Consider the following 14,625-nt stretch of genomic DNA (forward strand, 5'->3'; position numbering starts at 1 on the left):
CTCACATGCATACATACATAATAAAATAGTAAAATGGTCCTACATTAAGACCATATATAAAAGAAAAGAAATTATCCATGCTATAAACACAAACATTATTATAGAATTTCTTGTTTTAAAGCCACAGCAGTTCCAGGCATAGTGATCCATACCTTTAATAGAGGTGATCTGCTCCCAGGAGGCAAAGGCAAGTGGATCTTTGAGTTCAAAGACCAGCCTGGTCTACATAATGAGTTCTAGGCCATACAATGCTCCATAATGAGAACCTGTCCCCCCCAAAAAAATTTTTTTTTATTTTTAAAATATAAAAAATAAACCATAGCAGTGCCAAGGAAATAGCTTGGTGGCTCAGGGTGCTTGCTCTCAAGCATGAGGACCTGATTTAAATCTCCAGCATCCATGTAAGAAACCCAGCACGGCTGCATACGCCTGAGACTCCTCCACTAGAGGGTAGGAAGGGGTGGACCGCAAGAGCTTGATGGCCAGACAGCCTAGCCAAAACTGCAAGCTTCGGGCTCGGTGAGGGACCCTACCTCACCCCAAACCCTGCTCTGGCCTCCTCACTCACACATCTGGGAATTCACACCTGCGTTTGCACACACACACAATACACACAAAGTAAGAAACAAAAATTTTAGGCCTGGTTAGTTGGTTCAGCATACATATTACTCATGTTAATTGTACATACACCACATACATACACACACACACACACACACACACACACACACACACACACATTGTTCATGAAGAAGATCAGCGTTCAGTTCCCAACACCAGCAACTCTCAACTGCCTCTAATTCCAGATCAGCTATTGTGTATAACACCCAAAAGGCAGGGCTACTCCAACAGACGTTACAGACCTTAATTCCAAGAATCCCTATAACAGGAGACAATAAAGAGACAGAACTATAGGGTAAATTCTTTTCCAAACAAATTTAATTTTGTTCCAGCCCTAAGGAAGAGAAAGAACATTTTTTTTTAGACAATCGGAACTTAAACATAAAAATTAAACAATAAAATAAAATAAAAACTGCTCAAAAATGAAGTCATTAGAAAGTTGAGCCCCCTCAACAATAAATAGTAAACTGATATGTACATACATATTAGACTCAGGAAGGAGGCAAGAACAGGGATCTCGTGGACTGTCAAAACCTCTCAGGACTTCAGGTCCCGAGTCTCTCATGACACGGTCCCAACAGTTCTATGAGTTCTTTGCTCTTTCTTCAAGTCGGCACCTTTGACAAGGCAGGAAGAATAAACGAGGGTCCCAATGGCTCTGAAGAGGGCTGGAATACAGCAGGAAAACGGGCAGAGACTCGACTATGTTCCAGGGCAGGGGACAAGAAATCCCCATTTCCAACGCGTAGGGCGAGCTTAGCTGTGAGTCTTCATTGCCTCTACAAGGTCATTCACACTGTGGTCTGGAAGCCACTGTGGCAGAGGCTTGGCTGCTGGAGTTCTGTGGCTTCCCATTCACCACCAACAGAAGAGGCGTCTCCACACGCACGCTGGAGAAGGAGTAGTCCTAGAAAAGAAGACAGATCAACTCATTCCAGACCTCGGTCAGACAAAAACCCCGACAAATCAAAGAACCCATTCTGCTGACCCTCCCTGTCTTACATGTGCATGCATATTTTAGTATAGCAATATTTCTATTGTCCTTGAGACAAGTATATACACATGAGAGCACACATATAATCATTATTTTTACTTCTGTGTTTAGAGAGAGCTGTGCTGCCACCCTCAGGGACTGAGTTACAGAGACCCCTCGTCATTACTCACCTTTCCCTTGTGCCGGATTTGGTGATGCCTAAGGTTGGGCTCAGGAATGGCTACAGAGTCCCCAATGAGCACTCCCCAGCTCTGCACCACATTATACACCATCACTGCATAGCAGGGACCATCTGAATCTACCAAGCCAAACGTGCTTCCAGGTTAAAGTCGGTTAAAGAGGGAGAGGAAAAAAGTAAAGGTTTGTGAGCAGAGAAAAATTAGGAACTGGTTTTAAAATATACAAAATAACAAATGCATTCTTGGTCACTTACTTAGCAACATACAAGTACCATTATCCTCTATACAATATATACAGAATATTGCAGCTGGACCCTTATCCCTGGCCTATCACAGCTGGACCATTATTCATGGCCTATCAATTAACTACCACACCATTAACCAAAACCTCTGCAATCACTGTCAATTTAGGCTGACTCCACAAACTTTGATTAACTACTCTATATCAAGCATTGTTAGCAGGAAGATACTAATCCGGCTATAAGTGGCCCACAACCTAACAGGAGTCAGAAAACCACCACCATTTGGGTGAGGGGAGTAGCTCCATGAGAGAATGTTTGACGGTTGAGATATACCAACACTTCCAGACCACAGAAAGCTGAGGTAAGAGGATCACAAGTTCAAGGCCAGCTTCAAAACACAGGGAGTTTATTATCAACCTTGACTGTGCAGCAGAACCCCATTCCAAAAATCAAAAGGGAAAATTTGGGAAAATGGGGAGAAAAATACAGGGAAAACTAGCTAGTTAAAACAGGAATGTTAAACCCGGTGTGACAGCACATGCCAGTGTTTGTGAGTGAGAGGCAGGAGGGTCCTGCATGAAGACCAGCTAGACTCTCTCTAAAACCAGAGGGTGGTGCCTGACGGATGGTTCAGTAGGCCAAGCACTTGCTCTACCAATATGAGAACTACAATTCAGAGCCTCAGAATTCATTCAAATGTGAGGTCTACACTGCCTATCTGTAATTCCAGTCAACTGGAATCCCAGGAACAAGCCGACTGGCCAGATGATGAGCTACAACTAAGAAACCCTGTCTCAGTGAACAAGGTGGAGAGCAACTGAGGAAGGCTTTTTTTTTTTTTATACACGCGTGTGTGCACACGTGTGCACACACACACACACACACACACACATATACAACCTTTCACTGAAGTAATGGAAGAATATGTTCCTATATAATTGTGCTTCACTTGGAATTCCTCTCTTATCTCTTTACCCAGCTCATGTGGCACGTGATATATAGTTCAGATATTTAGCTAAAATATCTAGGGAAACTGAAATACAATAATATTTTTGGATATTTTACAAATAGTTAAAAATATGAGATAGTATTATTTTTATAGTAGGCACAGGAAATATTGGAAGCAAATATAACCAGTCCATTTAGGATTCCATTCTTTATACTCTGGTAAACTGAAGTAGAAACAGGAACATTATTTTATTTCCTGATTGTAGAAATGCAGTGTGTTAAGACAGGCCTCACTGCCATTTTCCTGGCTTATTCACCATGATGAAATACGAACTACAACTTTTCAAACTAGAAGTTAAACTAAACACTTCCTTAAATTATTTTTTGTTTTTCTGCTATGCTCATTTCTTTTTTTTTTTTAATTTTTTTTATTATTATTTTCTTTATTTACATTTCAAAATACTTCTAGACACAAAATCAATTTTTTAAAAGTGTTATTAATAAATACATAAGGTCAAAGGCTGGCAAGATGGCTCTACAGGTAAAGTTGCTTGCTGCCTGGTATCAAACTCAGAACGCATGCAGTACAGAGAACCGTTGTACAGCATGTACAATTGCAACATTCCCTCTTAACTGAACCGTGTACTCCAGGAGGGGAGGCTCACCAGCCTCGAAGTGTCACGTGTGCAGGAGAACAAAATAACTGGGAGATTCCTGAAGGCCATTGCCAATAGTGTAAAAGGAAATAAACAGTTGCTCGGGGGTGGACTAACCAAATGTCAGAAAGAAAGCGACACTCTGGGGCTGGTGAGATGGCTCAGCGGTTAAGAGCACCGGCTGCTCTTCCGAAGGTCCTGAGTTCAAATCCCAGCAACCACATGGTGGCTCACAACCATCTGTAACAAAAATCTGATGCTCTCTCCTGGAGTGTCTGAAGACAGCTACAGTGTACACACACATAATAAATAAAATAAACAAACAAATAAATAAATCTTTAAAAAAAAAAAAAAAAAAAGAAAGCGACACTCTGAATGCATTCAGCTTCACAGAGTGCCAGGGATGCATTTTCAGGAGTCACCACCCATGTTGGAGTGGGCTTTCCGGTGATGCAGCTGCTTTTGAGTCACCCCTGTTCCTTGTAAGTAACCCCTGACTCATATTCATGTAACTGCAATTAAAAAAAAAAAAATCACTGGTTCGATAAATTGGACATTGGTTATTTCAGTCTGTCGTGGGTTCCCTGTCTGGTATAAATAGACATGTATGTTGTGTCTTATAAGGGAAAACCTGTTACACAAATACCAAGTGCAAAAAGTTGTCCTCTGACCTCCACAAGCATGCCATGGCACATGTACACAAGTACATGCATGATCACAGATACACACATAATAATAGGTGAAAAAAATTATCTTTTAAAAAAGAGGCCCAGCGCCGGGCCTGGTGGCGCAGGCCTTTAATCCCAGCACTCGGAAGGCAGAGGCAGGTGGATTTCTGAGTTTGAGGCCAGCCTGGTCTACCAAGTGAGTTCCAGGACAGCCAGGGCTACAGAGAAACCCTGTCTCGAAAAACCAAAAAAAAAAAAAAAGAGGCCCAGCAAGGTACCGCATATCCAGCACTTGAGAGGCACAGGCAGGTAGATGTCTGTGAGTTCAAGGCCAGCCTTCTCTACACAGTAAGTTCCAGGCCAGCCAGGGCTATACAGTGAGACCCTGTCTCCAAAAGGAAGAAGAAAGGTAAGTAAGGACGCTATGGAGCTATGTGGCCAGAGTGTGGAGACAGTGGTGGTCCACTTCACACAGACTTCAAGCCTGTGGCCCAGAACCTAGAAGGCTAAGGCAGCAGGGGTCACAGCAGGGAGCAGGGTAGCTCAAAAATCAAACCAGGAACTCAACCAGGACCAACTGGTGAGTGAAGGACCAAGCAGGTACAGTACTCACTAAAGCCTGAGTTTTCAAGATTTAAACATGTACTGGCTAGGGAGATGGTTTAGGGGGGTACAGCACCTGCTACTAAGGCTGACAACGTGAGTTCAAGCCCAGGACTCACATTGTGGAACGGAAAACCAACTCCCTGTATTTGTCTTGGAATTGCACACACACACGCTCCATGGTCTGTGTATACCCACACTTGCACATAAAATGAGTTATAAATGTCTTTACACTATTTCTAGGTGAACAGAGTAACTCCATCCTTTGCTGGACTGCAAGCATGCTTTACATGGGTCCTTTACATCTTTTCCCTCACTCTAACACATATGCCAAAACCTTAATAAATAAATGGCAAAACACAATCCCTCTGCTCAAAAAATTCCCTGTCCGAAAAGACAAGTATGAGGATACAGAGCTGGTTTGATTCTGCCACACAGACCAAACTAAGTAATAAGTCAAAAAGGAAAATGTCTGTATATAAGGAGGGAGGAAGGGAAGGAGGGAGGGAGGGAGGGAGGGAGGGAGGCAGCCAGCCAGGCAGAAAACAAAAGCAAGACACCCAGATAAGATCTCAACCAAGCCTCTACTCACCCAAAGCTCACCTTCCAGAACTATCTAGAAACAGAATCCAAATTTGTCTTCAACTCTGTGAGCCTGAACACTCAAAGAGAGAATTTTAAAGTTTCTCTGCCTTACTTAAAAATGACCAGTCAAGAAAGCTAGAGAGCTGACTTGTGGATTAAGAGCACTTGTTGATCTTGCAGGGGACCCAGGTTCAATTCCCAGCATCCACATGGTGGCTCATAAACAACTGTAACTCCAGTTCTAAACTTCACACACAGCACACATACAGCCATACAGACAAACACTCATACACTTTTTTTAACTGTACTGTCAATTTCAGATATGAATTTAAGAATTCACAAAATGGGGCTGGAGAGATGGCTCAGCAGTTAAAGGCACTGACTGCTCCTCTAGAGGTCCTGAGTTCAAATCCCAGCAAGCACATGGTGGCTCACAACCATCTGTAATGGGATCTGATGCCCTCTTCTGTTGTATCTGAAGACAGCAACATTGTTCATATATAAAAAAAAAAAAAAATAAAAAAAAAAAAAAAAAAAAGAGAGGGAGAGAGAAAGAAAAAAGAATTCACAAAGCACCAAATTCAGGAAAACAATAGACAATGACAGAACCTCCAAATGACTCTGTCAGAAGAGTGTTAGAGGCCAGCTGGGTCCAGCACTTGGTGCCAAGCCCAGAAACCTAAGTTTGATCCTGGGCCACACATGCTAGGAGAGGCAAACTCCCACAAGTTGTTCGTAGACCTGCAGATGAAGACATGTGGCTCATGTGCACTGTCACACACATATATAAAATAAATAAGTAAAACAAAATTGAATTATTATAAAAAATAATAATAATTAATAAAAGGTGTTGTTAGGTATCTCCTAGACAAGGCTTGCATGTGGAGCAGAACCCATAAAGTAGTAAAAGTCAGTGACTTGCAAGACAGCCAGGAAAAGACCAGGAGGTGAGGGTGAGAGTGAGAGCGGTTCCTTCAGCCGGAAGGGAAATTGAGACTCACAAGGGGACTTTCTCCTCTGTGGTCAGGCTGAACACCACCTTCCCCAGGACCACGGTGCCGCTGTTCACACCGGGCTGCAGCATGCTCAGTGGCTTGAGCTCCAGGGTCACCTTCTGCCCAGAGGCTGACTGATAGCGCCCATCCCCACAAGGGCCCAGATGGGCTGGGCGCACGCTTCCCAGCATGCTCTGCAGCTTCTTGGGCTTTGTCTTCCCCTGCAAAGGACAGAGAAACAGATCAGCCGCAGACTGGGACACTGGCTGAGGCGAGTCTCTCTCCCAGCCCACCCGACCGCCCAGTCCCACCTAAACCTGTTATTTCTGTATCTGACTGATAGCTTCAGCCCTTAGTCTTCACCTTGCTCTCCAGGAGGCTGGTTAGCCTACTGAGGAATTCCAGGAGCTGCTGTTCTCGTTGCTGGGGCTCTGGCCACGCAGGGTCCAGCGCTGCAGCCTGAGAGAAACCCTCAAGGGCCTCCCCATAACTCTCCTCATATTTATGTAACTGTAGAAAAGAAACCCAAATTATAAGTATAGACAGACTACACAGAGGAAACGCTACAGTGAACTACAATCTAAAGGAAACGGTTACTCCCCACAGTCATGTTCCTGTCCTGGGCCAAGGTGAAGACAATGCACGGCAGAGACTTCTTACTTCTGAGGAGCTACCTCACAAACTCTGGAGCAGTTAAGCTGCACGTGTTACTCTATTTGTACTTAAAACTGGCGAAGTTGTCTAAGCCATTTCCCCACTCTCTACGGCCATTCTACTCCCTCCACTGACTCCTCTAGCCTGGGGTCAAACTGAACTCGCTCTTCTTAAGAACACTCAGGCTGCTGGGCAGTGGTGGTGGTGGCAGCGCACACCTTTAATCCCAGCATTTGGGAGGCAGAGGCAGGTGGATTTCTGAGTTCGAGGCCAGCCTGGACTACCAAGTGAGTTCCAGGACAGCCAGGGCTACACAGAGAAACCCTGTCTCGGGGGAAAAAAAACACTCTGGCTTTCCTTCCGTGGTCTGTATCCAGCTCTGTCCCTATACAAGTCAGCTACTCTCAGAAGCTAAGACTCAGATGTCATTTTTTTGCTTTAAAAGATATTTTTGTCTTATAAATATTTTGCCTGTGTGTATGTATGAACACCATGCATGTATTTGGTGCACTCAGAAGTCAGAAGAGGGCACCAGGTCCCCTAGGACTGCAGTTACAGCCACACAGGTGCTAGGAACCAAACCCGGGTTCTCTGCCAGAGCAGCAAGTGCTTCCAGCCCCTAAGCCATCTCTCCAACCCCTCTATGTCTGTTATTTTACCATCAGATGACCGCCACCTATGGGTCTTACCGTCGCCCTGTTGAGATGAAGGTCAGGGTTGCTAGACGCTTTCCTGTCCACCTTCTCCTGTAACGGGGTAAAAAGATCACCAATAGATCCTAACTCGACTTTAAGGATGCCCAAGCTCATCTCCCTGGGAAAACCTGAGGTGCTTCCTTGTCAAAATGTTATTTATCTACGCCCAAGCTGCTGTTCAGTTACTAAGTGTAACAGCTCTGTCTCTGAAGCCTGGAAGACGTGAAGCTGATACGGGTGCTGAACTATAAATGGAGTTGTAACTAACCCACACGGTATTACAAAAACCAGATGAAAGCATTCAGAGGGTTTCGTTTTAATTAAGTCATGAAAGGTACAGACTGGAAAGCCTAAGGCAGGAAGGATGACTGGCACAGCTCTTCCGCCATAAGCACGGCTCTGGATATAGGCAAAGTCGTGGTTCCGTCTCAAGTCACATTCTGACTCAAAAAAAGACGGACAGAAGCTAGAGGACACTGCAGAGAAACGTGTAGGTAGAAACTACAGTGCTGCTGTGCTTCAATTACATTCATTGCCTGGGTACTGCAGAAGCAGAAGCAACAGTTTAACCAGCTGGTTCAAAGATTTTTTTTTTTCTACATGCAGAAAAGGAAACTAAGAGTTAAACAACTATACAGCAGAAGACGAGTACAGGATTTTGAAGACATTCTTTAAAATGGGAACATGCACAAAATGTAAAAGCCAGAGTAAAAAGCAAGCGGGCCTACAATACCAACTCTCAGAAGGCACAGATGGGAGGCCTCAAGTTCGAGGCCAGTCTGTGCTTCACAGTGAGACCCTGTTTATAAAATAAATAAACACATAATTGGGAAAAAATACAATTCCTCTGCCCTCTGGGCAGGCTCTGAACCTCAAGAATGAATATACAGCAGCTGCTTCCTTGCTCTGCCAGGAGGAGCAGTGAGCAACAGTAAGTTTAAAAGCAGGCTACTGAGCCGGGCGGTGGTGGTGCACGCCTTTAATCCCAGCACTCGGGAGGCAGAGGCAGGCGGATTTCAGAGTTCGAGGCCAGCCTGGTCTACAAAGTGAGTTCCAGGACAGCCAGCACTATACAGAGAAACCCTGTCTAGAAAAAACAAAAAATAAAATAAAATAAACAAACAAAAAAAAGCAGGCTACTGTGCCAAAGAAGTCTGAAAGCAAAGAATAGAGATGAAAGAGAAGGCTACATAAATGTCACCCAGAAAGCTACTCAGAGCTCTCTAACAACAGGCAGGCAGGCACTCATAGCCTCAGGGAGCCAAGCCCAAGCAAGTGTCATCTATAGAAACATGGCTTAGAACATGTGAGTTCCTGGAAATGGTGCATTGACGCCCGCCCAACCGTGGGAGAGCCAGGGCCTTGTCGTGTAATTTACCTTGGGCTTCATAGTGACACCCTGCTTATGAAATAAATACATACATAATTTGGTGTAACTACTTAATCTAGCACTACTTAATTTCCAGAGCTTTCGTTTATCAAAGATCAAAGTATTTTACTAAGGTTTTTTTGTTTGTTTGTTTGTTTTTTCCTACTAAAAAAAGACAAGCAAGTGAAGACTGGCTCCACGATCTCATTACACACGCCTGTAAGAAACTGAGACACTCAAGGAGTTATCTGTCACCAAGGCACCATCCCTAATATCCTCTAAGTCTGCTCTGTAGACGTGCGAGGCGCCAGCGACATCTGCCAGCACTACTCGCTAAAGGAATGCAGGAAGGACAAAGGCTCCTGATTCCGTTGCTGCCTCTACTTCCACCCTGGGTGATCGCAAGTACTTACTGCTTGAGCATAGGCACTGAGGGCTTGCTGGGAGATCTTAGGGTTCTGGCCAGTATTGAAATAAAGAGAAAGATATGCATTCCCCAGGATATCTGCAAGAGCAACAGCAGTGGGCCATCTCAGAGCCCAGTCCAAGATACGACCAGCAGCTCTCGGAAGTCTGTATGTTTAAAGTTTTTATTAACATAGATTATTGTATATAATCATGAGTTNCACTGTGACATTTCCATACACACACAAACTGTAGGCTGTACACCCTCCACCCTCCCCTTCCTGTCCCCCTTCCCTGCCCACTGATCCCCCTTCCCAACTAATGCCTCTTCTACTTTCACATCTATGTTCATTTTAATGCTTAGAANGGCATGGCTGTGGTTATTTACCTGACACCGTACCAGTGGTCACAACACTCGACAAAAATGACTCTCCCACCCCTAACCACCATTAACTGCCTGCACACCATCAGGAGGGGTGGGGATCTTATAAGCCTTGCTACTGGAAAAAAACAAAAAACAAAAAACAAAAAAACAAATGGGCCCAGTAGTATCCAGGTCTTGTGCTTCCAGAAGTTTCTTTATATATTAAAAAGAAAAGGATTTACTTTTATTTTATGTGTATGAGTATTTTGCCTGCATGTATGCACTACACCATGCAGTACCTGTAAAGGTCAAAAGCAGGCATCAGATCCTTATAACTGGAATTACAGATAGCTGTGAGCTGCCATGTGGGTGCTGGGAATTGAACCTGGATCCTTTGAAGAGCAGCCAGTGCTCTTAACCACTAAGCCATCTCTCCAGCCTTTTTTCTTTTGTCTGTGTCAGGGTCTCACCAATGTAGCCCTGGTTGGCCTCAAACTAACAAAGACCCACCTGCTTCTACCACTTGGGTTTCAGAGAAGTCTATTTCTAAAAGACCCTACTTCTCATTCAAACCAGGTATTGATCAGTTAAAATTCTACTGAAATAAAGAGATAAACATGGACTCCTGAAAACAAAGATGAACAGATTTGACAAAAACCCTGTCAGATATAGTTTGGGGTTTGGGGGGTGTCTTTATGCTGATTTTGTTTTGTTTTGAGGGGAGGTCTCAATGCAAGCTAGAGTTGACTGAGAATAGGGAACATTCAATTGATAAGATGCCTCCACCAAATTGGACTACAGGTGTATCTGTGGGGCATTTTCTTGATTGATAACTGATATGAGAGGATCCAACCTCCTGTGGACAGCACCACACCTGGACAGGTGGTCCTGAGTTTTATAAGAAATCAGGTTAACCATGAGCCTGGAAAGCAAACTTGTACGCAGTGCCCCTCCATAACCTCTGCTTCAATTCCTGTCTCCAGGTTCCTGCCTTGAGTTCCTGCCCCGGCTGCCCTTCACAGTGGATGATAAGCTACAGGCTGAAATAAATGCTTTCCTCCCGTTGCTTCTGGTCATGATGTTCATCACAGCAACAGAAGGCAAAGGAGGACACTCTGCGTTGCTCACAGGGAAACATACGTTTCCTCTCTTAAACCAAGAGATCTAGGAATTCCAAAAACAGTTCATTGAAGTAAGAGGTGCTGAAGAGATGCCTCGGTGGTTAAGAGTACCTAGGGATGTTGTTAATGTCTCCTGGCATCCACATGTGCACGGGCAATCACAAGTGCATACACCATACACAATTATTAAAAAAAAAAAAAGAAAAGTTTAGGACTTGGTTTAAACAAAGATGGCCTCAGAGTCAGACAGCACAGCTGGACTCCAGGTGACTCTAGTATGTAGTCACGGCTGAGAGCCACTATCGTACAAACCAGGAGATGTACTTCTAACACTCACACCAGGAGCGGCCATCAAGGACATCCATCTGCACGGCCAACTTAGCCTGCCGGACACTATCCATGACATGGCGAGAATGTTCGTCTCCGGAGTCGGTCTGCAACTGGCGGAGCACCATGGACAAGTTCTGCAGAGAGACTTTGTTCTTGCACTGCCAATGGAAAGGATGCACTCTCAACCGTCGTGATTCTACCTGCCGCTCGCAGAGCTACACTGACGTCAGAGTTCTAATGCTTACACCAGCTGCATCTTCGAAGCCGTGATAACCCCGAATGCTATTTTCTTCTCACCTAGGCCAAACCTGATGTCATCCTTTTTCCTTTCTCGGTCCTCTGCTCCTTATCGAGCCCTCATCCAGGCCTGCTCCCCACCCTTCCTCCCTTCTGACTCTATTCTCCTCATTCAGATTCAATTCTGATCCTAGGGAAACTCAAAGAACCAAAGGAATCCATTACTTCCCAGCCACGTGGGGGAATGGGCAGCTCACGTGGGTGAGGGCTCCTGAGAAGCAGGTGTGGGCAGACGCGACATCTCCTTTCTTCCAGTACACCTCACCCAACTGGTTCCAGGCTTCCACCAGCTCGGGCTCCAGCTTCACAGCCTTTGAGAGAAGCACCTCGGCCTCAGGGCTATAATCAGGAGTCACATTCAGTGCCTTCCCCTTTAACATCAGAGCCTGTGCCTCAACCTGGACAGAACCTAGGGAAAGGGAGGAGAAGTCAGGCAGTGAAAGACCAGGGGATTTTTTCCTTCAATCAATGAGTGGCTGGAAATGCCGTCTGACCTGAGTGCAGACTCAGCTTTGCTCGCTCTTGAGCATCTTCTTCCCTTCCCTTCCAGCCCATCCCCTTTCCTTTGTGTCAGCCACCAATACCTAGAGACACTTTTTATACTTGGGACCCCCGGGGCCACACCTGACTGGGACTCAGGTAGGAGATGTTCCCTCTCTTCCTTTATTATGTCTCCAGTCTCAGACTCGGCCCTGCAGCAATCTGTTTGCTGGTGTTCCTCCTCAGCTCTGACTCCTTTCACTGGGGAATCCACCTCTCTGTACAGACCTAGGCTTCACCATTGCATTCCTGACTCTGCAATGATCTTTGTCTTAATGTTACTGTTACCTACTTACACGCTCCCTCTCCTATCATACTTCCATCTCCCTGGGGACCCGACTCTCGGGGTGGGCCTGTCCTCTCAACTCTCTCCCTCAGATTTTACAGACTCTTCTCCCAGCCCAACTTTATAACTCTCTGACACCCACTGACCTGGAGAAGCACTTTCTACCAGGCACACTTTTCTAAGATCCAGAAAGAACAACAAGAACAAAGAATGGAACACCAACCCAACAAAGACAAGATCCAGAAACACCTCGATCATCCTTACCCCAGACACCTAGATACTAGATTAAAAGCGCAAACATTAACAGCCGAGACACTATGTCTTCAGCAAAACCCAGTAACACTGCAACAGTATCCTCTGAGAAACAGCTGAAACACAAGATAAGGACTTCAAAACAGCTATTATGAATATGTTCAAGGACCTCAGGAGATGATGAATAAACCTCTTACTGAAGTCTGTCAAACACAGTGGAATTCAATAACAACAACAATCATACAAGAAAAGGCTCTCCCACTAAAATAAAATGAAATAAAAAATTTAGGAAGTCAAACAAAAATCTCAGAGGTAAGTCTCATCAACAGAATACAAGACGTAGAATCTCGAGCATGAAAGCCAAGGTAGAAGAAAAAAAGTCAAAAAATAAATAAATAAATATAAAAAATACCCAGGCACAAAGCATTCAGGAAATCTGGGACACTAGGAAAAGAACAAATCTATAAATAATAGGAACAGAGTAAGAAGAAACCCATATCAAAGGCACAAAAAAATATTTTCAACAAAATCATAGAAGAAAGAACACCGAATAAACTAGACCAGAGAAGAAATTCCCCACATCACATAATAATCAAAACACTAAATGTACAGAATAAAAAAAAGAATAGCAAAAGCCTCAAGGGGAAAAGACCAAGTTATACACAAAGGCAGACCCAGTAGATAGAAACTGACTTCTCATTCGAGTCTCTAAAAGCCTGAAGGCCCTATCAGGATGTTCTATAAACTCTAAAAGACTAGAGATGCTAGTCTAGATAGTTCCTAGGAAAACTATCAATCACAATAGATAGAAAGAAAGCTATTCCACAATAAAACCAATAAGAAGTACCTATCCAGCAATCCAGGTCACTGAAGGCACTAGAAGAAAACTTCTGTCTGCAGAGAACTATAGCAATACCCAAGAACGCACAAGGAATAAATAATCCCAGAACAGCAAATCAAAAGACGGGAGAAACCCGCATCATAACAACAAAATAACAGAAATCAAGAACACTGCTAACTGATGATTCTTAGTAGCAATGGCCTCAATCCCCTAATCAAAAAGACAAAACTAACAGATTAGATCAGAAAACAGGATCCATCTTTCTCTTGTATCCCAGAAACACACCTTACCATCAAGGACAGACATCACCTCAGGATAAAAGGACAGAAAAGATATTCCAAGCAAATGGATCCCAAAAGCAAGCAGGCATAACCATTTTAACACAAGACAAAAAAACAATAGACTTAATCAAACTAATCAGAAGAGATAGGAGATACTACACACTCATCAAAGGAAAACTCCACCGAGAGGATATTACAATCCTAAACACGTGTGCAGCAAACATGAGGGTACCCGAGCTCATAAAAGAACCCACACACAGCGGTAGTGGGTAGATTCAATACCCTACTCTTGCCAATAGAGAGGCCATCCAGACAAAAACTATAAACTGGGAAAGCGTAAAGTTAAATAATGTCACAAATCAAATGGGCCTAGCAGATAATTACAGAACATTTCACCCAAACACAAAAGAATGAATATACCTTCTTCTCAGCACCACACGGAACTTTCTCCAAAACTGATTGTGTACTTGGACACAAAGCAAGTCTCATATACATAAGAAAACTGAAAAAAAGAAAAAAGAAAAGAAAGGAAAGGAAACTTAACAGCACACTTGAAAGCTCTAGAACAGAAAGAAGAAATAACACCCCCCAAAAAGCGAAAGCCAGAAATAAACTCAAACTCCAGCTGATATAAACAAAAAGAAACAAACAACAGAAAAACTACAAAGAATCAAAGAGCTAGGTCTTTGGGGGGGGGGG

At 44.0% G+C, this 14,625-nt stretch overlaps 1 protein-coding gene across 2 annotated transcripts in view; it reads right to left on the reverse strand.

The window, feature by feature from the left end:
* Positions 1-913: 913 nt before the first annotated feature.
* Ttc5 (tetratricopeptide repeat domain 5) overlaps positions 914-14,625 on the reverse strand; it is a 17,866-nt gene continuing 4,154 nt past the window's right edge. The window contains exons 3-10 of one of the 2 annotated variants that reach the window (XM_021203497.1): positions 11,924-12,135; positions 11,437-11,587; positions 9,623-9,714; positions 7,835-7,891; positions 6,855-7,001; positions 6,498-6,712; positions 1,786-1,930; positions 922-1,528 (exon numbers count right to left, since the gene is read on the reverse strand). In XM_021203497.1, the coding sequence (XP_021059156.1) occupies positions 1,409-1,528; positions 1,786-1,930; positions 6,498-6,712; positions 6,855-7,001; positions 7,835-7,891; positions 9,623-9,714; positions 11,437-11,587; positions 11,924-12,135 (1,139 nt within the window). In that variant the 3' untranslated portion in view covers positions 922-1,408. Of the gene's footprint in view, positions 1,529-1,785; positions 1,931-6,497; positions 6,713-6,854; positions 7,002-7,834; positions 7,892-9,622; positions 9,715-11,436; positions 11,588-11,923; positions 12,136-14,625 lie in introns of both variants that reach the window. The other variant, XM_029541934.1, reaches the window with a different exon arrangement.

The sequence above is a fragment of the Mus pahari genome, chromosome 8 (genome assembly GCF_900095145.1).
Source record: "Mus pahari chromosome 8, PAHARI_EIJ_v1.1, whole genome shotgun sequence".
NCBI lineage: Eukaryota > Metazoa > Chordata > Mammalia > Rodentia > Muridae > Mus > Mus pahari.